The sequence below is a fragment of the Sus scrofa genome, chromosome 2, assembly GCF_000003025.6.
Source record: "Sus scrofa isolate TJ Tabasco breed Duroc chromosome 2, Sscrofa11.1, whole genome shotgun sequence".
NCBI classification, from domain to species: Eukaryota; Metazoa; Chordata; class Mammalia; order Artiodactyla; family Suidae; genus Sus; species Sus scrofa.
In genome coordinates this window covers 147,361,789-147,389,756 of record NC_010444.4, presented here as the reverse complement: position 1 = coordinate 147,389,756, position 27,968 = coordinate 147,361,789, and the positions used below count along the sequence as shown (strand labels likewise).

Below are 27,968 nucleotides of genomic sequence, written 5' to 3'. Positions count from 1 at the left end.
GGTCTGGGAGGAGAAGGGCGAGCTTCAGTGGAGAAGGAGGCGCGAGGAGACAGCAGACGGCTCTGAGAGTGGGGGGCGTCGGACACTGGGACGCGACACCCTGGGAGAGGGAGCGAGACCCAGGGCTGGGGGGGAGGCAGGAAGAAGACGAGATGAGGAGCCTGGGAAAAGTCTTAGGACCTCTTAGAAGACGGCGCATTTTAAAGATGGGCAGAAGGCATCACAAACACTCTTGAGTGGCCAACAAGCACTTGAAAAAAAGGCTCACCATCACCAATGATCAGGAAAAGTACAAATGAAAACTCCCCTGAGGTACCACTACGCACCTGGGAGAATGGCTAAAAGGAAAAAGACTGACACCCGTCAGCAGTCCTACACCTACCCTAGTTTTTACCTAAGAGAAGTGCAAACGTGTGTCCATACAAGTACATGTGTGTTTGGAGCAGCTTTTTTCATTTTAGCCCGAAACTGGAAACAACCCAAACGCCAATCGGCTGGAGAACAAGCAAACTGTGGTGTGCTCACAGCGGGACACTCCTCAGCCAGGCAGGCAACGATGTGGATGAATCTTATCATCCCAAGGAAGAGAAGCAGGAAATGCAAAACTACATATTCTCTGATGCTACATATTCTACAACACTCTAAAAAAGCCAAAACTGTCGTGACAGAACGATTCAGGATTGTAAGAAGCTCCCGTCATGGTGCAGCAGAAACGGATACAACTAGTATCCATGAGGATGCGGGTTTGATCCCTGGCCTCGCTCACTGGGTCGGGGATCTGGCCTTGCCGTGAGCTGTGGTGTAGGTCACAGATGCAGCTCAACTGTGGCTGGCAGCTGTAGCTCCGATTTGAGCCCTAGCCTGGGAACTTCCATATGCCGCAGGTGCTGCCCTGAAAAACAAAAAAATAAAACAAAACAAAATAGTAAGGATTGCCAAGAGCCAAGGATGGGGAGAGATCAGTGATTACCCAGGGGCACAAGAAAACTTTCTGAGCTGACGAAAATGTTCAGTATCTTGATTTTTGGTTTCATTACCTGCCTTTATACATCTGCCAAATCATTGAACTGCGTACTTAAAACTGTGGAACTTTATTGTATGTCAACTATCGTTCCATAAAGCTGTTAAAAAATACAAAAATATTATCTAGTGGGCAAGAAACATCCAAGCGGCCTTAGCCTGACCCAGCACGTGCTCTGGGATTGGTCAGGAAGGCGAGAGGGATGACGGCTCAGCTTAATAGTGGGCAGCTAGCAAGCGACGCTCCTGGCAGGAGCCCACCTGCGTGGAGGGAGACCAAAGGTGGAAGCCTGTGTATCAGACAGAGGCTCAGCAGGTGTAAACAGAAATGGATGAATGGATGATTGGAATGACAGGAAAAGAGAGCCAGATAGCCAAGGGCAGAGAAGAGAGACGGGAGGGCACACAGAATGAGACTTAAACCAAGACCCTACCCAGTATATGAAGACAGGCGGGGGGATGGCCAGCTGCTGCCGAGGCAAGTCTTTTTGTCACTGGGATCCAAGCCAGAGGCCAGCCTTTCTGAGTGAACCGGCCTTTGGTGGGTGGTTCTCTGGGGTCACTTGTGACCTCAGGCTCCCAGCCACAAAGGCTTTGTGAGGCTGCGTCCGGTCCTCTGGCAACTGGGGCTTCCTGGAGTAGGATTTGGGGATCTGAGCAGGATCAGGGAAAGGGTGTGTGCTGAGAGGGGGAGGTATTTCTGCTGCGATCTCAACACACGTGTTCCTCCTTTTTGAAGGAAATGCCTCATTTAACAGAAGTCTTTATCAGGCACAGAAGAATCCACAGCTTGGGTGGCCTCTGGACCTTTTCAGCTGGAGGTGTTAAAGGAGAGAGAGTGGCACGGGACCCTAGCACAGAGTTGCTGCAATGTGCCCCTGGCCCTGGGCTGGCCTCAGCAGTCACGTGGGCAGAGCCAGCACAGCTCCTCCCGCCATCCAGAGCCCTGTCCAGCCTGGCACTCAGGAGTGCAGCTCCAGCCTTGGCTGGGATGTGCGATCCTGGGCATGTCCTGAGCTCGGTGGCTCCTCCATTTCATCATCTGTAAAATGGGGCAATGACGGTATTTGTCTCCTAGACGTATGAGCTTTAAAAAAACTATCCATGTAAGTTATTTTGCACATTGTGCATGTACGGTAAATATGACTTATTTTCGTCTACTGAGAGATGAGCTACTGTGCAGGGTGGGAGTCGGGGGAGGGCACAGCACCTCCTTTGGTGCGACAGCCCTGCAAGGTCTGGGGCTGAGAGCAGGACCCAAGAATGTGGTGGGGATGGGAATAAGCAACCCTCTTGTAGAGGAGTTTTCAAGTCCCTGGCTTTTTCTAACATGTAGGTTGGCTGCCATCCCCCTGCCCACCCACGCCGTGGCACTCGGCTCTCTCCAGGGCTCAGCTTGGTGGGCATCGGTACCGCCTTTCTCAAGTGAGTCCAAACCACTCCACAGCCATTGTGCTCCTGCACCTCAGCACTCCCAGGGGCTAACAAGGGCTGAACCTGCTCAGTGCTCACGCAGGGTTGGGAGAAGGGCTGCCTTTAGAGACAGAAAATTAAGTAGTACACAGTAGTTTCTATACGGCCCCTATGGACAATCTAGAGTTGATCGTAGGACTTTATGTAAAGTTAAAAACTCATTGCTGTCTGTTGATAAAAGCGACTTAAGAGCTGCATTCAGTGCTTGTCCATGTCCTGTCTGGTCCTGGGCACTGGGCTGAATGCAACGACCAAGACACATGGAGCTCCTTCCTCACGGGGACCTCGTCCTGCATCCCAGGGATGGCATCTAAGTCCACAGGTACACGAACACGCGTCTCTGGGCGCTGCTGGCAGAGGCTGGCCTTATCTCCAAGGGCTGTCTTACTCTCACCCCTACAACTCCAGCACGAACGGGTTACCTCCGGGCCTCACTGTCATCACCGTTTCTGCAGAAGAGGAAGCTGAGATGAGAAGATTACTCGATTTTCAGGAAGTGGTCAGCAAATGGGTATTTAAGGTGATACCGGAAGCGAGGACCTTGGCCCGAAGCCCTTTCTGTAGATCTCCGGGGTTAGCACTTGACGGCAGGTGGCTGGAGACAGTCGTGCATGTGCGGTGTGTTTGTGCATCCCAGAAAAAAGCCACTGAGCCAGACGCCACGCTCTAGGGACATGTCAAGTTCATGACGACCATTGCCCCTGGCCAGTGTCCCCTGTCATTTACAGTAGATCTGGAGGCAGGGGGAATGTGAAGTTGTATTGTTTGCGTTTCCTCTTCCTTCCCTGATAGAAGCGGGGGGCCAGCAGAATGAGCCCCTTGTGCCTGCCTGGGAGCTCTCCTGCCTGCCCCGTCTAAGCCTGCCTGGGAGCCAGCCCAGCCTGCAAGCCCTGCCTGTTTGAGGAGCAGGGAGCGGCTGCCCGGTGCTGTTATTTGGCCCGAGAGTAAAAGCATTGCCTGAGAAAGAGCATTCATTCATGGGCTGGCAGCAGGTCCCTTTAGGTCCACCTCAAAAAATGTCTCCTAAGGAGTTCCCGTTGTGACGCAGCAAAAATGAATCTGACTAGGAACCATGAGGTTGCGGGTTCGATCCCTGCCTTTGCTCAGTGGGTTAAGGATCTGGCATTGCCATGAGCTGTGGTGTAGGTTACAGATGAGGCTCAGATCTGGTGTTGCTGTGGCCGTGGTGTAGGCCGGCAGCTGTAGCTCCAATTAGACCCCTAGCCTGGGAACCTCCATGTGCCACAGGTGCAGCCCTAAAAAAAGCTGAAAAAAAAAAAAAACAAAAAAAAAACCAACAACAAAAAACCCAAAAACGTCTGATAGCGCTGTCAGCAGGGTAGTAACATTTGACGCGTGAAGACCTGTACGTTTCATCTCCAGGTAGTCACTGGAGCTTAGAATGTTCTCTGTGATCTGGCACCTGCCTCCTCTCCAGCCTCATCTTCCTCCACTCCCCCTCCCATTTCCCTTCCTTCAGCCGTGGGGTCTTTTCTCAGTTGAGCAGGTCATGTTTCTGTCACCCTGACCTTTGCACGCCCTCTCCCCTACCTCTGTCCTTTTTTCTATTGATATTTTAAATGATAAACATATTAGCATAGAAATAAGTATATAAGTATTTTTGTATTAAAGAATAATAAAACACCTGCAAAAACAACCCCCCCCCAAACCTAACACCAGCATAGATACCACCCAACTTCAGAAGCAGAATAAAAAGAGAAATCTGTCCTTAGAGGCCCTTCCTGTAAAATCAGCTCTCCTCCGTTCTCCCAGAAATAGCTACAATGCTGAAATTTAATTAATCGTTCCAGTGCCTCTCTGTGTAATTTTCCCCAGGTTGGTATCCATCCTTAAACGAGATGATGCTGCAGTTGGCCTGTTGCTGAACACAGTGTGGACAGATTCATATGGGGTGTGTTCTTCTCTGTGACTCCCGTGGTCCCCTCAACACTAAGTCTTTGTGGTGGTTTCTGCTTCTGTTCGGTGTTTCACGACATGCATCTGCCCGCATGCAAGCATTATAACCTTACGTGTCACCTGAGCGCCTTTCAGTCTGGGGCTGTCCTGAGCGATGTTGCTGTGAACAGTCCCGTATACGCCCCCCTGCCTGTGTACCAGCATCCCCCAGAATCTACACCTGCCACGCGAATGGAGGGGCCACAGGGTAGGAGCCTGCTCAGATTTATGAGGCAGTAACACACCGATTCCCGGAGTGGCTGTAACAGTGAACACTTCCACCAGCGGAGAACGACAGTTCCTGTTAACCTGACCATCTCGCCCTGTGTGGTCACGCAAGCTTTTAAAGACCTGACTGTGGTGGATGCGGAATGATATTTCACTGTGGTTTTAAATGAATTTCTCTGAGTACGAATGGGCTTGGGTTTCTTTTCAAATGTTAATGGGTCATTCGTGTTTCTTAGAGGAAACGCCGGTTCATTTCCTTTGTCTGATTATCACCACCCCCCCCCAGTCTTGGCTTATTTTCTAATTAAGTGACAGAGTTCTAATATTTTGCATATGAATCTGTTGTAGCTTGTCTTTTTATTCTGTGGTGTCTTTGGATGAACTGAAGTTCTTATTTTTACTAGAGGTACATTTATAATATGTTCCCTTAAGGTTTCTTCTTTTTGGAAAATCTTGAATATGATTTTTTTTCATCCCAAGGTCATAAAGCTGTCCTTCGATACTGTCTTCTAAAAGTTTCATAGTGGTGCCTTTCACACTTAAGTCTTTAATCCACCTGGAATTGATTTTTGACAAGGCAGGAATCCAGTTTCATCTTTTTCCACATGGATACCCAATTAGCCCCAACACCATGGCTCGTCCTTCCCTTGATGTGCAAAGCCTGCTCTGTCATAAATCAGGTCTCTGTGTCGTGCCTGTTTCTAGGTTCTCCTGTATGTTCCGTTAGTTTAATAGAATCCTTTTGGTAAATCCATGCCATCTGAGTTACTAAAGCTTTAAAAGAAAGTCTGATGTCTGATAGGGTAGCTCCCACTCTCCACCCCAACCAAATCCCATCTTCTTTTTTTAGAAGCACCTTGGCCATTGGCCTTTGGCCCTTCCACCTGCGTTCCAGAATCACCTCGTGCGTTCCAAACAACCCACTGGGACTTGAATTTATAAATAAGCTTGGGGAGGATCAGCATCCTCAGGCTGGTGTCTCCCTACCCAAGAGCATGGCATCGTTCTTCCTTCTAGGCCTTCTCTAGTATCTTTCAGAAAAATTGTAGACGTTTTCTCCATAAAGCATGTCTTTTATTGGATTGTAACTGACGCGCTGTTATAAATGGTATCTTTAAAGAAAATATTGTTCTATGTTTCCTTTTAAGGTACAAAAATGCAGTGCACTTTCTTGTATTGATTTGTATGCTGTAACCTTGCTAAGTTCATATTTATTCCTAATAGATTTTTCTAGAGTCTTTCAGGTTCTCTGTGTGGATGAACTAGTTGACGTTATGGAAGTGTTGATACTATTGCAATAATACCATCTGCAAATAATGACAGCTATGTTTCTTCTTTCAAACACTGAACGTTTTGCTTCTTTTTCCCCTCTTACTCTCCTGGCCACCTGCTCTGGCAGGGATGGTGTTAAGTAGAAACATAAAAAACATTTCGTTTTCTTTCCTAATCTTAAGGGAATGCCGTCAGCATTTCGCCATGACGTATGATGCTTGCTGTAGATTTTATATAGATTCCATTTACCATGCAAAGGAAGTTCCCTTTTAACTCCTAGTTTGCTAAGATTTAAAACATATGTATAATGAGTAGGTACAGACTTTTATCAAACTTTTTACCTATATTTATTGAAAAGATATTTTTTCCTTTTTATTTTTAGGGCCACACCTGTGTGTGGCATATGGAAGTTCCCAGGCTAGGGGTTGAATTGGAGCTGTGGCTGCCGGCCTACACCACAGCCACAGCAACACAGGATCTGAGCCACAGCTGCAACCTACACAACAGCTCATGACAATGCCGGTTCCTTAACCCACTGAACGAGGCCAGGGATCGAACCTGCGTCCTCATAGATACTAGTTGGGTTTGTTACCATTGGGCCACAATAAGGACTCCAGATCTTTCTTCCTTTAATTTGTTTTTTTTTTTTTTTTTGCCCCCTTTCAGTTGTCAATGCAATAGATTACAGCAACTCATTTCATAATGTTAGACCTTTCAGTCTTGGGAAAACCCTAACTTAATCATGGCGTGTTCTATTTTCATACATTTTTGGGTTTGGGCTCACATACACTTGAGGAGTTTTGTGTCTCTGTTTACAAACGAGGACAAACCCAAACATTTCCTTCTTATGCTGTAGTTTCCTGGCTTTTGATATTAAGAACATCTTGGCCTCATGACATGAGTTGGGGAATGTTTTCTTTGCTGCCATTCTTTAGAAGCGTTTAAAAGAAGTGAAATTATCCGCTCCTTGAAAGTGTGAAAGACTCACCGGTAAACCTGTCTGGGTGTGGGGTTTCCCTTGGGGGAAGATTCTAGATTTCTCTCATGGTCGTAAGACGATTCTAAAGGGTTGCCAAGAGCTGTTTACCAGGCGTACAGTGTTTCTCACAAACCCAGTCTGCCGAAAATAAATGCCTGATTGGTTTATTTGTCCCATGGCCTCTGTTGGGGAGAAAAGCTGGTGCTCGGAGCATCTGCCTAGAAGCGTGGGAAGCCCCAGCTGACAGGGATTCCCACACTGTCGGGTCAAGTTCTCAGCATCTCCGGGGTCCCACTGCATTACTCAAGAAGCACCCCATGGGGGCAGTCACTGATTCGGTGGATTTCTCTAATTCCTTGAGACACTCCGCAGGCACGGCTAAGAGCTTGGACTTTTGGGGCCATCTGAACTGAGTCTGAGATCTGGCCCTAGACTTGATTCCTCTGAGCCTCTGTCTCCTAAGCTATTGTCCCTTTGGACAATAACCGTAGCGACCTCATGGAATTCTTATGAGAATTCAGTCAGACCACACATGCAGCGAACTCCGCAGAATGTCCTGCCCACATGAAGTACTCCCCGGACTGTAACGCTGGTGCCACTGTGAGATGGCAGACACACCCAGCAGATGTGTGAGAACAGGCGGAAAACAGGACTTCCTTAATGAGACTGGATTTGAAGAAGGAACTATTCATTCTCTTGGACAGAAGGGCCAGCCTCATAGTCCAGATTCCCCGTGAGAAAGACCAGCGATGGGTGACTAGCCCTGTGCTTAGGGGACATGCATCCAGAACTCTTTCCTAACACGGACCTGGGCTATTCTCATGCCCCCTGAGGTTTCCAGCAAAGGGCGAGGTCTGGTGCCTTGCTATAGCTGTGCTCTGCGTTGCCTTCTTGGAAAATGCAGAAAAAACCCACACCCCAAATCAGAAAGGCAAAATTCTCTTCTTTAAGTTGGGTCTCCTCTGGTTGGGCACAGCATGTCCCCAGCCCCACTGCTCCCCTTTCCATTATGACCTCATGCCCTCCTGAGCCCAAGAGCCTGTTGCCTGCAGGGCAGGATTTTAGCACCAAGGCAAGATCTGATGGGTTGAGTGCTCTCAGTGCTTTCTGAAATGCCAGGGGGCACCGAAACCTTAATTATAACCCTTGCCCTCCTAGTCATAACAGTCCATTTGAAGAAGTAACTGCTTGGCAATAATTATAATTAAATCCTCTCACTGGGCTTCATTAGAGGCCATCAAAATCTAAACAAGCAAAGTTGCTCTTAAGTCCGCTGTGGGTCCCCTCATGGCACGTATCCACAGAGGATGCCTGCCATGCAGCTGCTGAGTCCCGAGCACTGTGCTGGGTCCTGGGGACTGAGGGCAGGGGCCACTGCTCGCCCGGATAGTGCAGACCATACAGGATCCACTCTGTGTCCTACGTCAGCAGCCTGCCCTCATCATTTCCAGACCAGGGCATCGCAGAGAGGAGCAGTTTCTGGCCATCTGGAGATTTGCATGACCTGCTGGCCTGATACAGACTCCATGTCTTACAAGATGGCTTTTTATGGTGGAGAGAGTGGGGCTCCCGGGACAGTTGTTTCCTGGACCCGTGGGCAGGGTTGGATGGGGGAAGTGGCAGACCAGCACTAGTCAAGAGGCAGTATGGCATCATCGTTAACAACTTGGGTTCGGAATTCAGATTTTCCTAGGTGTGGCTCCCCCCTTTATTCCTGTCACCATGTAAGCCCGGGGAAGTAATTGAACCTGTCCAGCCCTAAACTCCTTTATCTGTTTTACGTGAGGTTTACTAGGTTTTTCTCTAAGAACTGTTAATTTTTCTGTGAGTTTCACTTTGGGGGAGATAGCTGCAGGAGCAAGTCGAAGCAGGACTTAAAGGAAAGTTAACTTAAAAAAAAAAAATCCCTTCTAGGAGTTCTCATCGTGGTGCAGAGGAAACGAATCTGACGAGGAACCATGAGGTTGCGGGTTTGATCCCTGGCCTCGCTCAGTGGGTTATGGGTCCAGTGTAGGTTGCAGACGTAGCTCAGATCCAGCGTTGCTGTGGCTGTGGTGTAGGCTGGTGGCTACAGCTCCGATTCAACCCCTAGCCTGGGAACTTCCATATGCCGCAGGTGTGGCCCTAAAAAGACCAAAAAAAAAAAAAAAAAGAAGAAGAAGAATTTGAGGAGCCCAGAAATTATGTGACAATGTCAACTACTTGGCATCCTCAGAAAGTTAACTTCCTGCCTATTTTTGTTGTGTCATCATTTTTAAAATTTCTCAAAGGAGAACGTATCAACCCCAAGGGACATTCTTAAAAAGCGATAAAGGAGTTCCCGCTGTGGCAAGTGGAGTTAAGAACCCGACTGCAGTGGCTTGGGTAACTACGGAGGCATGGGTTCAATGCCGGGCCTGGCACACTGGCTTGAAGGATCTGACGTTCCCACAGTTGTGGCATAGGTTGCAGCTGGAGCTTGGATTCAGTCTCTGACCTGGGAACTTCCATATGCCACAGGTGCAGCCATAAAATTAAAAATAAAAACAAAGAAAGAAAAAAAGATAATCACTCACCATCCCTCCACATTGTCAAAGCAGTTGCCTCTCTTTACTGCTTCTGAATTATTAAGTCCCCTTGATAAATGAAGGATTTACAGCCTGCGAAGCCATAGGATCTGGAGCTGTCATAGCATCCGGGAACACTGCCTGATACTTCTGTTGACAAGTCTGCCTTCCTCTTCTGGATTTTGTTCTGGGGACCCTTGGGAGAATATTCCACACCGAGGCGGAGACCCCTGGTGTGGTTGGTCACCTGACGGTTTTTCCTTCTCATGGGGTTAACAGGATGTGGCCCTCAAGTCCCCTGAGATCCGAGGGTCCTTTCTCGAGGCCGCTGCAGGGATCTAGAGTGAGTGAAAGGAACAGTGACATTCCCAAAGCTGGGGCCCACAGCCCCTTTTCTGCATAGTGTGCTCACGGGCTTTCTGAGATGCTGCAGAAATCAGGAGAACTTTGTCCACTACTGTCTCAAATTAGATTTCAGTAGTTTCAGTCGCTGCCCAGAGGGCTCAGTCTTTGGTGCCTGAAGGTTCAGCTGCCCTTGGAGCAAGCCCTCTACAGCTTTCTCCTGGCACTGAGTGCAGCGCCATCAGCTTGCGGCCCCAGGCGGTTGGCACCACTGATGCATCTCACCTTTCAGGGCACTGCATCTGACAGGAAATAAAGGGAGAGCACAGCCTTCCAGGCAGTCTCGGCGTCCTGGGTCGGGATATTTCCATCTCATTGTGCTCAGAAGGAATGAAACCAAGCACTTGCGTTAAGAGGGGGCTCCCTGATTCTGGCCCATCCTTAGAACAACTAGAATTTTATTCCTTGTTTTCTCAGCCTTGCAAACGATAGCTCAGCCCTCAATAAATGTCCATTGTGTCTCCTTCCAGGAAGGCTGGCGTCTGAACCATGTGGGACAGATGTAAAGAGTCTGTCCTCACATTTCTTTCTTTCTTTCCTTTTTTGCTCTGTAGGGCCACACCCGCAGCATATGGAAGTTCCCAGGCTAGGGGTGTAATGGGAGCTGCAGCTGCTGGCCTACACCACAGCCAAAGCAATCCCAGATCCGAGCCGAGTCTGCAGCCCACACCACAGCAACGCTGGATCCTTAACCCACTGAGTGAGGCCATGAATCGAACCCACGTCCTCATGGATACTAGTCAGATTCGTTTCCACTGAGCCACAACGGGAACTCCTTCCCCTTCTCTTGATGTTCCCTAGCTCAGCCTCTTATTCCAGCCTGTGGATTCCCAGCAACTGTGGGTGTCATTTTTATGGAAAGAAGGCTACGTGCCACTGTCCATGCATTTTATCTAGCAGACCTCCTGTGCCATTTGGAGAGCAAGGATTTGGGAATGCATGCCTGATGCCTTTGGATTGACAAGCATTCTGAATGTCCCCAGCCTTGGGTGAGGCACAGTGAGGATGAGGTTGAAAGGAAGGCAGAGACCCTGCCCTTAAAAGGATATAATCCCACTGAGATAAGACGGGGGACACCAGAACAGATTTTGGAGATCACAGCCACCACAAAAGTGCTGAAACTTACAGCCTGCTTACGAGGGACCACCCATTCGGAGGCACCCTCTCAGCTCAGATCATCTTCACAACGCATCACAGGGCTAAATACTATTAATCAGCATCACCATTCCCATTTTACAGATGAGAAAATCAAGGCCAAACCTACCGAAGTAATTTGCCCAAGGTCATCGAGCTGGCAAGTAAGCAGAGCTGGGGTTCGAACCTAAACCTCCTAACTCGAGAGCTGGCCCTTTCAGAGCTCCCTCTGGTGTGTAAAGCAGCAGGTGCATTTTGGAGGTTGGATGGAGAGGCTGCAGGGCTGGAGGCTTCTCAGCCCAGGAGTCAGAGAAGGTTGGAACCTTCAGACAAGCCCTCTCCAGCTCTCTGAACCGTATTTGCCAGGTTGAGCCAGGACAGTCTGCCTGGTTTCTGGGAGCTGGTAGAGACGCCTGATGAGAGATTTCTAGTCCTTTGTCTCCTGGGGGGTTCACGGTGCACTGTTATGGCTTTGCTAAGGCACAGGCAGGGCAACTGCAGCCAGACTGGGCTTTGGCTCTGTGCAGAGGCTTGGCAAAGCCTGAGAGAGAGGAGCGGCTGCATTTGGATAGTTACACTTGATGCTCAGCGGGCCACTGGCGAAAACAGCAATGTCACCACACCCAGTGTCACTTTACCCCAACATGGCCCTGGTGGAATGGCTCTCCTTATATAATAGTCGAAGTTTTTCTTTTGTCTTAGATTTGTGATCGGGGCCTAAACATCATACTAACGATAGGTGAGCTTTGAAAACGGTGAAGGCTTCCCCCTTGCCTCCAGAACTCTGGGATGGGAGCTAGAAGCCACCTTGAAGATAGGCTCCTGGCGTCTTCTGAGCCTCCGAGAGGGGAAATGATACGCTTACGGGACATGCGGGATTTGGCGGCAGAGTCAGGTCAGGTCCCCGCTGGGAGATGCCATCCCGCCATGGTAGCCCGTCCAAGCGCCTGGTTGACGTGACCTGTTTTCCGGTCTGGGTTTCACTCCTTTTCAGCAGATATTTACTGAGACTTCCGTATGCCTGGCTCAGTCCTCAGGGGACTTATTCTAGTGAGGGAGCCGGTGACACGAAAGAGAAAACAAGGAAAGAGATTAACAGGAGGGGCTGGCTTCCTAGATGGTATTTATGGGTTTTTTTGGCCACGCCCATGGCACGTGGAAGTTCGGGGGCCAGGGATCAACCCTGTGGCAGAGCAGCGATGCTGCATAGCCTTTAACCCCTAGGCCACCAGGACCTCTGGAGAGTGTGTTTGATTCCCCGTCCTCCTGCCTGGTTTGGGTGACCTTGGCCGTGAATGTCGTCCAGGCCAACATGCTGCCCATCCCTTGCCCTGGGAAGGGTGCCTTTGTGGGGCCCTCAGCTTTGGGATAGGTCCTGATCCCCAGCAGCACACAGAAGGGATGGGCCGAGAACGCACCAGCTGAAGGCATGGTTTTCCATGTATGGGAGGCCACAGTCTCGGAGGCACCGCTGGCTGGTCTCGTGCCCGGGGGTGCAGGTGTTTTTGTCCTCTGACAGAAGCCCTAGACCCTAAAGCACTAAAGCGTGGGCACACCCGGAGCCAGGGAGGGTGCTGATTAAGTGCAAAGTCCCCAGGCTGGCGAGGCAGGAGCAAGCAGGCAAAAAAATGAGATCAGCAGGGCGTGGCAGTGACACCCTTTATGTCCTTGATGTGGCCTCTGGAGAGAGCCCACCGCCCCTCACATGCACGCTTATCCACCTTCTCGAGCCGCCTTCTCTTTTCCTTTTCACTTTTTTTAGGGTCGCACTCGTGGCATATGGAGGTTCCCAGGCTAGGGGTTGAATTGGAGCTGTAGCTGCCTGCCTGTACCACAGCCACAGCCATGTGGCGTCTGAGCCACGTCTGCAAACTACACCACAGCTCACGGCAACGCTGGATCCTTAACCCACCAAGCGAGGTCAGCAATCGAACTTGCAACCTCATCGTTCCTAGCCGGATTCGTTTCCACTGCGCCACGACGGGAACTCCAGATGCCCGTTCTTTATTCACAGTTTCTTCATTCAGCTCCTCACTCTTACACGCCTTCCCTCACTACCCACTCCTTCCCGTCGCCTTTCTTTCATCAAGCCGCTCGGTCACTTGATCATTCAGCCTTGCTTCCATTTCTTTCTTTTTTTTTCTGGCCTTGGCTGTTTTATTGACCTCAGAGCACCCTTCGGATGCAGTTAAAAACAAACAAACAAACAAACAAACAAACATACACAATAAGAACCAGAACTGTACGCAGGCTGGTGCCACCTGACCCCAAGAGAATATCCCCAAAGTGGAATTTTACAAAATGCCTGAGGAAGAAAGGAGGTGAGCTGGTGCGGAGTCCAGGAGCAGTCGATGAAGCATGGGGAGGTCATGCCTCTCTCGTAAGTGCAAGTGCCACCTGCACTGCCGTGGGTGTCAGGAGGAGTTGCCCGTCACCTGGTTCCTGAACAAGCATTGTGTCTTGTCCATTCCACTTCTGCATGTGGACACGTTTGCCTCCATCCAGTGTCACAATGGACTTGACCTTCCTGTCATCTGCTGTGGTCTCATCAGACGCCACTCCCGGCTGGAAGCTGACCTCTGCGCTCTTGAAGGTGCTTTGTGTTTTGATGGTGATTGTGTCCGCATTCACTTCGATGACTGTAGTAGGCTGGGTCATGTTGGCCACCTGCCTGGTGGCAAAACCCACACCAGTTGACTACATGCAGTCGAAATTCTTGCTGCCCACTAGCTTCCAGATGCCCACGAAGGCATCCGTCATGGTGAGGCTGGGCGAGGCTGAGAAAAAGAAGGCAGAGCAGGCGAGCAAAGGTTCCGGGACTGGCCATCCATCCATTTCTTCCGTCTCCTGCTTGTTTACTGACTCACACCTTGGTCCCCTCCCTGGGTGTCACGCATTTCCTCACTCACACATCAACTCACATTGACTAGACATTTCCCAGGCCAGGCACAACCGGGATTCAGGCTGGAGGGCTCCGGGCTCAGCTCCCTTATCCTCCCGGAGGTCAGGGGAACAAGGCAGATGCCAGGACAAGGGGTGAGTTGACAGGTGTGCACTGGAGGCAGGGATGAGTGGCTGTCTGGCTTCCGCTGGTGTCTCCCAGACATCGGGAGCTACCTCTCTGCTGAGTGACTGCAAGCGACCAGCGCACATGTTCTCATCTAGCCATTCAGGACCTCAGAAGTCACTTGCAACTACCAGTAGATAGTTGCATTGTGAAGGAAGAGGCTGGGCTTGGGGGCGCAGCAGCAAAGTTTTCAGCCCTGGGCTGGCAACCTTTTTCTGTAAAGGATCAGACTGCAAACACTAGGCATTATTGGACTCCCATCCTCTGTCACAGTCCCCACACGGTGAACGCGGCCACAGACGATATGGCAAAGAATGGTGCCACCAAGACTGAAAATGGAATTTCATGTAATTTTTGCACGTCATGGAATATTCTTCTGTTGACTCCCTTCCACCCTCAGCCCGTCAAACCTGTAAAAACCTTCTTAGCTGCGCCCTGTACAACTGAGGGCTGCATCTGGCTGGTGGGCTCTAGGGTGCCGATCCTGCGTTAGCCCCCCCATGCCTGAATACATAAATAATGGGTAATTTCTAGGTGCCAACAGTGGAAGTAGTCTGGGGCAAATAGTCCTTCCCCGCTGACTGCTTCCTCTGCTAACGTGGAGAGCTGGGAGCCTGGGGAGGGCCTAACCCCAGGCCTAGGGCACGTGACTTTGAACTTCACGGGTAGACATTCTCCAGTTTCATTCACATCCTGCCTGGCTGAAACAGATGCAGGGGAATGATTAAAATCCCGAATGCTCTCAGGAGTTCCATTGGGTCTCAGCAGTAACAAACCAGACTAGTATGCCTGAGGACACGGGTCCGATCGCTGACCTCGCTCAGAGGGTTAAAGATCCAGCATTGCTGTGAGCTGCGGGGTAGGTCTCAGATGAGGCTCAGATCCAGCGTTGCTGTGGCTGTGGTGTAGGCCGGCAGCTGTGGCTGCGATTCAACCCCTAGCCTGGGAACTTCCATATGCTGCAGCAGCTGCCCTAAAAAAAAAAAAAAAAAAAAAAAAAAAAAAAAAAAAAAAAAAAGACAAAAATCATGAACCATCTCTAGGATCTGCATCACATGTGTTTAGGGTTGGTCTTCCCTGTGCTTGCCCAGAAGTTGGCATGTAACAGCACTCAGTAAATCCTCACTGACCGAGTGGCACACTATGTTCTTGGTCAGGACAGTGAAGGCGGTCTGCACCATCCTAGTCAGTGCCAGCTAGGGTCAAAGTCAAGGCCAAGGCGGTGGGTGGAGCACACGCGCTCAGTTAGGCACCTTGAACTGAGCCCAGGGAGAGGGAAGGATTTGTTTGCATTTCTGACTCTGCCCTCTCTGTCCTCAGCGTTGCCCTAGCCTCAGCCATGAGAAAGCATGTCTTCCCTAGCTGCAATGTCTGGACAAAAACTGGTGTTTGCATTGCCCTTTGCACATGTAAGCAGCTTTCATGACGCATCTTTCCGCCAGGGCTTGATGGTTTTGGAGTGGGCAGAGACGGAGAAGCTGTGCTTTGCAAATACGGTACCCATTCCATTTCCTTGCAAGTTTTTCTTGCCTTTTCTTTCTTGAGAACATTATTTCTCGCCTAAAATAAAATTCCTGAAGTAGTAGCAAAGGGTTGGGATAGGGGCTTGTATCTTTTCTTTCCATGAGAACAGTTTAAGGACACGATCTTTGTGCCCTTTGTAGGAACTCTCACCTATGGAGAAGACCAGATTTTCAGCTATGCCCCACGAAAGTATGAGAGCAGCTAATCTGCTGAAAAAACCCCAGATGTACCCCTAGTCTAGTGTAGCCCCCAGACAACATTCCCTAGGATGATACAGAATCACTGAATCTTGGATTATGGGCCTGGCTGGGGATGGCAAACAAATAGCACACGTGCCTCCTTTTTGTACTCCTGTACCCAGACAGACATTGCTAATCAATCCATCATTCTTTCCCACCAAGCCTGGTTGCTGCCCCCAAACTGCCCCTAAACTCCCACGGTGAACTATCAAGTTAGCATATGAGAAGCCCCTCTCCTGCTTAGAAGAGGGCTTAGAAGAGGGTCAGACCCAGGTTCTGACCCAAATCCTGAAAAGTACTTGCTAAGTAAGATGGAGCCAGTTACTTGACCTCTTGGGGTCAAAGTTCCTCCATCTAACATGGAAATAATACCATCTTCACACAGGACTCACAGAGGCTGGTTTGTATGTAAGACCTTGGCACTAGGCCTGGCACCTGCTACCCATGCCGCAAAACTAGCTCCTCTTCCCTTGAGCTGAGCCAAGTGGAAAGTGGACCCGGTCCAGCAATCTGGCCGATGGACAGATCTGCCTCTCCAGCCCGGGCATATGCGTCTCTGCACATTTCCAGTGATGGCCCTGGCAAGTCTACCCGTCCCGTCTTTGGGAAGTTCCGGTTTTCTCCAAAGCCCTTATATTCTCAGCATGTGTTTGGGAAGCAGGCCCTGGTCTTCAGAAAGGGCATTTGCCTTGCACAGACCTTAGACTGACTGCCATTTGTTCTGCCTTTATGGCCCGCCAGGCCCGGCCCGTGCTGCATCCTGCATGTCCGTGGTCCCCACCTGGGGCTGACTTTGACCCTGGGGACATCTGATGATGGCTGGAGACTTTTTTTTTGCTGCCACAACTGGCGGTGGGTGTTCCTGGCATGTAGTGGATGGAGGTCAGGGATACTGACAAACATCCTGCAGTGCACAGGACAGCCCCCACAATGAGGCGCTCCCGGGCCCCAGATGTCAGCAGTGCTGAGGATGAGAAACCTGTGTGCGTGAATCTCTCATCCCACTTCCTAACAGGTCTGTGTGAGAGACGCTGTTAGCGAGTCCTTGCCATGCTGAGCCACAGGGACAGGGTCCCGGAGCCACTGAGGAATGCCTGTGGCCTCACATTTCTCTCCACTACCCCCCCCCTTTCTGTCTGCTCTCTGCTGCCCTGGACACCTCTTCTCTTTTTCTCTCGCCCTTCCATTTGATTTTGCTTCTCCTGTTTTTCCTTCTTGCTGAATTCTCCGTGTGTGTGTGTGTGCGTGTGTGTTGCAGGCCCCAGTGGCCTTGGGTATCCGCTACCCCGGTTCCTAGCCCTAGGGCTAAAGAGTCCTGTTGAGTGTCTGAGGTGTAGGCCAGGCCACTCCTTTTTTCACCCGGACAGGGCGGGGGCTCCTGAGTGGCTCACTCACGCCAGCATTAATTGGGCAGAACGATGATGCAAAGTTGAGCTTCTCGTTGGAGAAATGCTGAATTAAGGACACAAGCCAAGCAGCAGGGGGAATGACAGAACCTGCAGAACTTCTCTGGTCACCAGAAACCAGACAGGCTTTTCCCAGAAGAGCTCAGGGAGCTCGGGCAGGGCTGGGACCTTGGGACCACCTGCCTCGCCGTGCAGCAGGCGTGCTGGGGTTTGCCGGCATAACGCCGGAACAGAGACGGCTGGCGATGGGGAGAGGGTCTCGCTTGGCCTCCTTTTTTCACCTTCTGGCTTCCTGTACCCTTCAGGTCTCCACCCGAAGGTCCCTTCCTCCAGGCAGGCTTCCCTGATCTTGCCCAGACTCCCGTCATCCCCCTTCCTTCAGCCTCACTTTGCACGGCTCTGATCTTGCAGTCCGCTCTCTACACAACTTAGTTGGGTACTTGTTTTCCCTTCTGGTCTGGAGGTTCCACGAGCATAGAACCATGTCTGTCTTGGCTACTCTGGGGCCTGCGCCTGGTGCCCGGGGCCCCCAGCACCCCTTTGTTGGCTGCTTCATTGGTGAGCTGTGCGGGGCAGGGGCACCTAAACCAGGTGAAAAAGCGACTGACAGAAAAACCTGGAAGGTACCCACAGAAGATGGTGGATACATGGCCTCCCTCGGTCTCCTCCTAGGGTTTCCTCCTTTGTCCAAAGTCTTTTTTCTTGGCTTCCCTCCTGCGAATTCCCCTTGGGGCTGCAGTTGAGGGCCTGAGCTGAGCAAGTACCGTTGCCCCTAGAAATGAGCCCAAAGCCCTATCTGCCCTGTTTCCAGAACCGTCAGCGCTGATCACGTGAGCCAGGGCGCTTCTGGAAGTCTGCACTTCCAGGCAGACTCTGCCAGCACCCTCTGAGGTGGGCGTCGTTTTCAGCAAGTGGACGCAGGGGGTGGTTAGAGCTTCCTGACTTGACCCAGCGGTCCTCACAGAGTGGACATTTCTTGGGCTGTTTCCTGCCGCCGAAGCCCGGCCATTATTCCATGTACACGTATCACCTCATTTTATCCTCACCCCATCTGTTCCATTTCACAGATGGAAGAACAGAGGCCGAGAGAGATTAAGTAACTTGCCCGATGTTACACTGCTCAGAGCGTCTCACCCAGAGCTGGCCACCCCCAAACCCTTGTCATCCTCCACTACACTGCTTCTCCCTCGAGAGATGAGAACCTCTTTGCTAAAAAGCTCTTGGATGCGAGCTCTGCCGGACCCCTGCTGGGGCTGAGCAAGCTTTGCGGTGACCAGAAAAAAAACTGTCACGAGATGAGAGAAACAGTTCTGGTGTCCTGTACCTTCAGAATGTGCTCGTCAGTAACGGGGAAACATAATGCCCCACTAGGTCCATTTTATCAGTCTGTACATGAGACAACTGGGACTGGGAGAGGCCAGGCGCCTCCCCCAGCATCATGCTGGGATCAGGGACCCGATTCTGAGCCCACCTGGTGAGCGCCACCCACCAGGTGGAGACGGCACCTGCCTTGTATTGATCATCGCTGCCGCTCCCTGGGACCCTGCGGCTCCGGGAGGAGGCATCGAGTGATGGAGTGAGATGACTCCTAGTTGCGATTCGTTTATTTGAGGGGAAGTGCTAACTGTTATGAGATTACCTCTTCCTGCCTCCTGCCTTTTACACACACAGCGGGCCAAGACCACCCCTGTACCTGCTAGTAGTTGTGAAAAACACGCCTCAGGGAGCTCAGACCGGAAGGGCCATCTAAATCCTGGAAGGTGTCTGGCTCGTTGCCTGGTTTAGGCCAGGGCCTCTCCTCCGTGACACCAGCAAGCAGGTACGAGCAGTGGCTGCAGCTTGTGTGTGAGGGCTCAGGAAGCCCTCGCGGCCGCCTAGAGGGACCTGCCCACTTTGCAGGCGAGGACGCCGAGGCTCAGGGAGGTAAGGAACTTTGTTCCTTGTCACTCAGTTACTAGGTGGCAAAGCCATGGTGTGAAGTTCTGCCTGACTCGAAGACCTTCCATTTCCTTTTTCCTTTTTTTTTTGTCTTTTTGTCTTTTTAGGGCTGCACCTGCGGCATATGGAGGTTCCCAGGTTAGGGGTTGAATCAGAGCTGTAGCCGTCGGCCTAGGCCACAGCTCATGGCGACACCAGATCCTTAACCCACTGATCCAGGCCAGAGATCAAACCCACGTCCTCGTGGATATTAGTCAGGTTCGTTAACCACTGAGCCACAACGGGAACGCCTAAGACCTTCGATTTCTTTTTCCTCTGCAAGGAAATCCAACAGCAGCTCTCATGGGTTCCCGCAGCATTTTCAGTACTTAGTTTCTAACCATCTTTGTGATGGTTCAACCTCATCAAATCCCTCGCGTGCGGATTTATGTTCCTTTCCTCTTCTGGACACGGGAACACAGACGCAATCCATAAACCCCAGTTTGGAGAAATAAACTCATCTCCTATTCCCACAGCAACCCTGAAGCCCAGTCTTCTCCAGGCTGGAGAGACCAGGTATTTTCCTCCTGGTCCCAGCCCAGCTGTGGGGAACCGGTCCTGGGGAGGGCGGGAGGGGGAACGCGGCTGAGAGGCCGGCCTGAGGGCACTGATGAGGCCATAACCAAGGAGACGGGCTCAGACAGGCAGGGGGATGAGCCAGTGGAAAAGGGGGTAGCAGATCGGTGATGGCAGACAGGCCAGGAGAGAAGGCACGGAGGGAGGGAGGGAGGGATGGACGGACGGAGAGCGAATGGACATAGAGAGGGTGAGGCATGAACCTGGGATGCTGAGGGCCTTTGATATGAAGGTGGGGAGATCACTGTGAAATAATTTCGTTAAAACTCACAGGAGAGGATCTTACCCATATCAGCTCTTGGAAAGTGGTATTCCATCTTAGAGAATCTTTGCAGCTTCAAAATCTTCAGGAGGAATGATAGATCAGGAAGGAGGGCATGCTGCGGCCTCACATGGATGCTCACGATCGGCACCGCGTGGGTGGTAGACAGGAATGTGTTATCGCGGCAGAGATGCAGCCAGTAACACCCAGGATGTGGACAGTTCAGTGAGACAGACCACGGGGCTTCTCTTTTACATGTCCGGGGCAAGGGAGGGAGGGAGGCAGCGAGAGAATAAGGATGAACGCAAAAGCGAGAGGACCCGCAGCATAAAGGAAATCTAATAGACATCTCAACCCAGCGCAAGGTGTTTCATCTCATTTGGACGCCATTCAAACCAATCATCTTGTCAACAACATTTCTAAGGCAACTATGGACATCTGAACACGGAATTGTAGGGTCGTTAAGACCGTATGGTCCATTTTCTAACGTGTGATAATGGTATGATGCTTAGGTTAAACTCTTAAAGAAGAGAACGCTCACTGAACTTTCTAAAGAGAGACTGAGAGGTGTATGGATGACATGGTATAATGTCTGAGCTTTGTTTTAAAACAACACAGCTGGGGGCAGGCTCACGAGGGCGATGTAACTGAGATCAGACTGGCCCATGAGTGGGCAACTGCTGAGACGGGGTGGCAGGTACAGGAGGGTTCGTTAGGCTCCCCTCTTAACTCTTAGGGATGTCTGAACATTTCTTGCCTAAAAAAGCTCAAACAATTTGCAGGAGAATGACCAAAGAGAAATCCTGCAACGGACTCCTGAGAAATTTTGCCTGCCAACATCTTTCATAGTAACAACAGTAATAAAAGCGAAAGCCGCACACTCTACATCTTTCCATTTTCCTAACGACCTTATGAGGCGGGGATTATTCTCGCCTTTTTATTTTGTAGTGGAAACTGAGGCTTAGAGTGGTTACCAACTTGACTTGTCTGAAGCCTCACCACTGGGTTGGGGAAGAGGGAGGGGAGTCTAAGGCTGGGGTGGTTTCTCCTGCAGGCGACACTGCTTCTCTGGGCGGCTCCTCACAGTGCCTTTCCCAGGGCATCTGGCTGAGCAGAGCCTGGCACAGGCCCTCTGGCTCTATCCTGTGATTCTGTTTACTTATTTCCCTTTCAGGTGTCTGCAGGGAACTTCTGCTGTAGCATTAACTGATTATGAGACAGTGCAAGGGGCTGTCACCATCCAGGAGGCACATTCTTGAAAATCTGATAAACATATTGCAAGCCCCTGTTAGGCTCCATAGAAGGTACTTTGGGGGCAAATACCAATGACGTGGAACAGACAACTTCTAGGGGACAGGTGTCCATATGATGGAGCCTCCCCACTTTCCACCCTCAGCCGTCTGGGTTGCCAATCTGGTCATTTTCAAGAAAGCTCTGACAATCTCATCTGTGAGCAGGGATTTGTTGCGTGAAAATTGTGAAGATAAAAGACATTTATATTGGGAGATATCAAAATAAGATGAGCGTAGGATACGTTTATGTCTATAAATTACCTTAGAGAGAAGATTAGCTCAGACTCTTAAATGTAAATTAGCACTGAGAGTATACCCAAAGGGGGAAAAAAGACCGTATTTCTCAGTTAAAAACCGTCTCTCGTGGTGGTCCTGGGTACCAGAAGGTCGGGGTGGGAGACTTTACAGAAGATGGAGTTAAAGGGGCAGCCTGGAAGGGGAACGGACTGAAAGCTGAAGCTCCTAGAAATTCCTTTTGCAGAATATTTCAAAGGAGAGTTGGCTTTCTAGACCTCAGAACTCCCTACGGTGTGTGACGGCTCGTCTTCCCAGGAGCCTGAGAAAGATGCCTGGACTTGCCGTTATCATCTGGGATGGAGGAGGCGGCCTGGGGAAGGGGGGCCTGCCCTTCCCCTTCCATCTCACCTCTTCTGCTTTCTGGATAATCAGAGGTGGGGAAAGGCCTTGGTAATGATATAAGTGAATCAGAAGCCTCCGTTTTTGATTCTCGAGGCAAAACATGTAAACATTTCTCTTGGGGTTTTGGAAAGTCAGCAGCAAGATCAATGAACAAAGAGCCACCCTGCCCTTAATAGGTTTTCAGTCTATGAGCTTGGGGGAAAGATACACGTCCGGTGCGCACAGGACACACATCCCAAGTGTAAACCAGGTGGTGTGGACACGGCACAGGTGTTAACTCTGCAGAAAGGGGGGCAGCAGTTGCCTTAAAGAAGTGGTGTGCACACAGGGCTTTGGGTTCTGGGTGTGACTGTGACAGGCAAACCCACCAAAAAGAGATTCCAGGAGGACCGGCATTGTTTATTCCACCCACCAGAGTTCCTTGCCCAGAATAAGGCAGCTCCTATGCTGGGAATGGGCACAAAAAGCCAAGAGGTGGCCTGGAGTATACTGTGCTCACGATGTCAAGCAGATCGCTGCAGCGTGTGTGTGTGTGTGTGTGTGTGTGTGTGTGTACGCTCATGTGTGCATGGGGGGCAGGGCTGGAAGGGGATGGTAGCCAGATCCAGGAGGGTCCAAACTGCCTTAAGTCACTGAGGGAAGGAGGCATAGATCTGCCCTCAAGTCCTGGGTCTCTCGCTAGGTCTGGAACTTTGGACACGTTGCCTGATTTTTCTGTCCCAGTGTGTCAGAAATGGGCATGAGGAGTCTGCACCGAACAGCTTGAGAAGGGTCGTGATGTCTTAAATCATCTCTTACAGTCTGGGGGCTTTTGGTGACCACTCTAGAAACGCCAGGTCTCTCTGCTTCTGAGGACCGGGGGGAACCGCCGGCGGTGTGGGGAAGAGATGATTGGGTTTTTAAGAGGCTGTTGCGGAGGCCACGATTCGGAGGATGAGGGTGTGAGGGGCTGCGGGCGAGGAGCAGAGACTGAGCAGGGCTCTGGGAGACCAGGAGGAGGCCGGGGCAGTGACGGGGACATGGCTGGGGCAGCGGGGACGGGATGGATGGAAGCAGTGGCCCTCGGGTGGCCAACTGCGCTGGCCGGGATCGGCGGTGCTGGGCTGCGTGGCGGGTCCCTCCCCTGGGTCTCGATGCAGGAGGGGGCTGGGGGAAGCCCCGGGGGAAGGGGAGGAAGAGCTGAGTCCCGGAAGGGGGAATGCGCGGGGGGAACAGAATGTCTTAGGAGGGCTAGTGCTCCAGAAAACAAGGGTGCCTCGCAGTTCCATGCATGTGGGCGACAGTGGCCAGTCCAGGGTGGGCCTGGCCACCGCAACTTCCCTTGGAAGGCACCGCGGAGGGGCTTCTAGCTGTGTCCCATGCAGCTGGCTGTCCTCCTCCTGAGCATCCCTTCTCAACGGAGGCCAAGGGATCATCTCAGGACTCCCGGAAGGGCCAATTGCATTGCCTCTGGTCCCCTCGCCTAACCTCCTCCAGCTCGCTTTCCTCGGAGCTGACTCACAGTCTTTGGGTCCAACCCTGAGCTGTTTTCAGTCCAGAGGTCATCTTTGAGGTCGCTCCCTGACCTTCTGGCCAGATGGGGCAGGTGGTTTCCCACAAGCCCGTGACATCAGGAAAACCAAGTTCCTTGCTCCCCCTTTTAAGACCCCAAGGACAGCTGCCCTCATCAGCCTTTCTTTAGAGATATTTGCACAAAACCGACTCCTTACTCAGTCTCTACAGCCCTCTGTCTAGTTGGTGGGGCCTGAACAGGCTCTAAAGGGCTCTTCCCTAAAAAAGGTTTCTGAACTTTTCCCACCTCGGTCACAGAAAGACTAACACCCAAATATTCAAATACCCGTCTTCCAGGGAACGTGAGGCCAAGCTAAGGACTGCCCTCTCCTCTGCTGCCACAGCCCTTCACTCGCCCCACACATGCCCTGGTTAGGATGTCTACCCGGGACCAGTGCTTCTGGGCTGCACTGCCTCCCACCTTCAGAGTTTTTGCCAGGTCCACATACCACTAGTACCTGTATTAGGTACTGTCCTTAGAGAAAAAGCTCTAAAATTTTAATCACGTGTTACAAATTTTTTCATTGTACCTCTGTGAACATAATACTAGTAAGCCATGGATAGGTTCCTGTCGTGGCTCAGCCGAAATGAACCTGACTAGTATCCATGAGGACGTGGGTTCGATCCCTGGCTTCATTCAGTGGGTTAAGGATCCGGCATTGCCATGAGCTGTGGTGTAGGTTGCTGATGTGGCTCGGATCCTGCACTGCTGTGGCTGTGGTGTATGTAGGCTGGCAGCTACAGCTCCAATTCACCCCCTAGCCTGGGAACTTCCATATGCCTTTGGGGAACCAACATACAGCTGAGCGAGCTAGCCTCGGGGTCCTGAATGTGGGCTGTACTTCAGAGATGTATGTCTATACAGAGACGATGGTTTCAGAAAATTTCTGCTAGCCTTTTGCTTAACTGTGAGTCACTAGGTTTGGAGTGTGTGCATGTACATGTGTGCGTAGGGGGTGTAGAACTTTGGGCCCAGAGTGTGTGCATGCTTGTAAAAAAGTGTTTGGGGAGTTCCCTGCTGGTTTAGTGGTTAGGATTTGGTGCTTTTACCACTGTGGCCTGGGTTCAGTCGCTGGTCTGGGAACTGAGATCCCCTATCAAGCCAGTGCACGCTGTGGCCAAGGAAAAAAAAAAAAGCATTTGGAGTGTGTGTGCAGGAAGGGAATTACATGGGTTTTTTTTAATGCAAGGAGAGTGTATATGGAGGGGAGAGCATAATTGTGTGTGTGTGTGTGTGTGTGTGTGCAGTGCAAGTGGCGGGCAGAATTCCATCAGCAGCAGCCTCCTGGAGCCGCAGACAGTGGGATAAGGTATACAGTGCTGCAGGTGACTGTTTTCCTTTCAGAGCAGCACATGGGTCTTTGAGGAGCCCTTGACTTTCTCCTCCTCCTTGTCTTGTTAAAAAGGGATTAGAGTCCAATTAAGTCATTTAATCCCAAGGTAGAGACGCAGGTTGAAAAACAAGATTCACAGCTTAAAAAAAATGACATCAGTGCACGTTGAGGTCTGTCCTTTCAAGTTGCCACCTGCACGGTTCCAAAGCGTGTTTTTCAGCAGAATACCCGACACGCTCTTCTTAATTACGTTGCCTCATACCGCCCACCCTTCATCTTTGCAAGTACCCTTCAGCCTAAATAGCCTCCTGCTGTTAGAAGCACTTCTGCTCCTGGACCGCTGCAGCTGTCCCTTGGCTTGACAACGCAGTGGCCGGGTTTCATGATAGTAACAGTCGCATTCATAATAATAGTATTAAGAGCTAGTGCTTAGCGGGTACTTCGTATGTGCCGGGCATTGTGCTAAGCACTTTATATCCGTTGTCTTATTAAATGCTACGTACAAGAACACCCACAGCTGGCTTCACGCACGTGTGACATGTGTAGTCACACGGGGCTCTGTGCTCAGAAGGGCCCTTCAGTTGGGGGGATGCTCCACTGCGGCCGTCTAGAGATTCTTAATCATTTTCGACCTGCCTTTTCATTTTTCGCTGGGCCTCGCGAAGTAGGCAGCTAGTCCTGAAAACAGCCAGTGACCCACAGTTTCTTTCCTTCCTTTCCATGAGATGCCTAATACACTGTCGGAGGATGCCACACGCCTGTCCAACGGGGATCCCAGAACACAATGCCATTATTTCTTTGGAGGGGGTTCTCTGGGGGACACGAACTCTGCCGTGGCTCTCGGCATAGGAGCGCCCCTCTCCAAGCCTCAGCTTTCCCATCTATAAAATGGGGGTAACGCCACCACCACCACCCATGACACCTTGCTCACGGGGTTTTTCACGGATAACATGAAATCACATAGAGACAGCTGGCACACAGTGACGCGAGTCATCATCAACGCACTGTGAGCGCTCAGAGGGGTGCGTCATCTCCCCAGCGGCCCTGCCCTCCCCGGGGGCTGGTCCGTACCTGTCCCACAGCGCTGGCAGAAGCATCTGCTTCCTCCGGGTGCTGGGTGATCACAGAGGGGTTGCTGGAGCTGACAAGCACCGGGCTGCTGATCTCCACCGTGTGGCGCCCGGACGGCGCATGCACCACCCTGTTGAGCGTGTTCAAGGCTGTCGTGATGGAGAACTGGCCGGGCCCCTTCCTCCCGGAGCCCGGCCCCTGCGGAGCGCAGGCGCGTGGGTCGCTTTGCCTCTGGCGGGTGAGGGCACCAGGGACAGGCTTTTCGTGTGGGGTGACTGACGGCCTTGTTCTTCTCTAGCAGCAGTCTTGCCGTAACGTTTGGCTGAAAAGACAAAAGGTCTGATGAGACTTGAGGTCATTCTGGTCTCATGTGAGCCGCTAAGTCCTACCCAGGCTCGTCTTAAGCCAGCTCAGATGCCACCACCTCAGGTGCCACTTTGCGGTCAGCTTCCCTCTTTTAGCAGTAGGTCCTCAGTCCTTTGCAAGATCAATCAATTCTCACACTAGATTGCAACGTCGGTACCACTTTTGTGCTGAGGTCCAAGGAAGTTAAAGTGCGCTGTGATGCTCTTCCCCAGCTGACTGGAGTCTTCCTTGGCCTGTTTCTCTCACCTCACCCGCCTTCTTTACCTGGGGGCCCTCCTCTCCTCCTTTAGCCACCCCTGAATCGCCCCTGGGGTGGCTCCTTGCCCTTCTCAGTGTGCCTGCAGCCCCTGTGTTTTCCCACTCCTCACTGGCAGCGTTTCCTGTCTGTGCCTCCACTGGACTGCTGGCTGCCTGACAGTCCACCTGCTTACACCTCCTCTCTGCTGTACCCCAGAGCCTTGGAGCCAGAATAAATCCATGCAGGATCTGCATCTATACGCTAAGACCGTCTTTGACTACTTTTATTTTTTATTCATTTATTTTGTCTTTTGTGTTTTTTTAGGGCCTCACCCGTGGCATATGGAGGTTCCCAGGCTAGGGGTCCAATCGGAGCTACAGCTGCTGGCCTACACCACAGCCACAGCAATGCCAGATCCTCAACCCACTGAGCGAGGCCAGGGATCGAACCTGCAACCTCATGGTTCCTAGTCGGATTCGTTAACCACTGAGCCACGACAGGACCTCTGATGACTTCCTTTAAATACTTCTAGCTCATCACCATTTTCTCTTGTCCTGTACCTCAGTGGTGTGCCAGTGCATCAGAAAAACAAACAAACCGTCCACCCCATTTGTGGAGTTTACCAATCTCTGGGTGGTAAATATCCACCAACGGTTTAACCGCTGGCTAGCAAGATTCTTGACACCACTGCAGCCATCTCCTGCCATCGAGTTCCAGCACAACCACTGACGGCACTGACTTCTGAATACCCTACCCACCAAAGGCCCGGCGAGTTCAATGTCCTCAGAAGTAGGACATACGTTGACAAGAGGGTTTGTGCGAATAAACCTCCAGGACAATTTCTAAAATTTCCCTCGTTATAACTGTCCCCAGTTGCCCTTTCAAACTGTGCCTCGTTCTAATCTGGAGAGTCAGCTAGAGAGGTACGAATTTTTCAAAATGGTTGATTTACAGTGTGTTAATTTCTACTGTACAGCAACGTGACTCAGGGATACATAGATGGATGTTCTTTTCATATCCTTTTCCATTATGGTTGATCGCAGGATACTGGCTATAGTTCCCTGTGCTATACAGTAGGACCGTGCTGTTTATCTGTTCTGTGTAATAGATTGCCTCTGCTAATCCCAAACTCCCAGTTCTTCCCTCCCCCACTTTCCTGTTGGCAACCACAAGTCTGTTCTCTATGTCTGTGAGTTTATTTTTGTTTTGTAGAGGTGCTGATTTAAGTCATATTTCAGATTCCACATATAAGTGCTATGATACGGTGTTTGTCTTTGTCTGGCTTACTTCACTTAGCATGATAATCTCTAGGTCCATCCATATTGCTGCAAATGGCACGATTTCATTCTTTTTAATGGCTGAGTAATATTCCATCTCTCTCTCTCTCTCTCTCTCTCTCTCTCACACACACACACC

The 27,968-nt window shown here is 51.0% G+C and overlaps 1 protein-coding gene and 1 pseudogene across 1 annotated transcript in view; both read right to left on the bottom strand.

Moving 5' to 3' along the window:
• SH3RF2 (SH3 domain containing ring finger 2) overlaps positions 1-27,968 on the bottom strand; it is a 122,830-nt gene that overhangs the window by 23,395 nt on the left and 71,467 nt on the right. The window contains 3 exon segments of the mRNA XM_021084960.1: positions 25,949-26,148; positions 26,151-26,234; positions 26,237-26,270. Of these exon segments, the coding sequence (XP_020940619.1) occupies positions 25,949-26,148; positions 26,151-26,234; positions 26,237-26,270 (318 nt within the window).
• Positions 13,350-14,975, bottom strand: LOC110259531 (annotated as a pseudogene).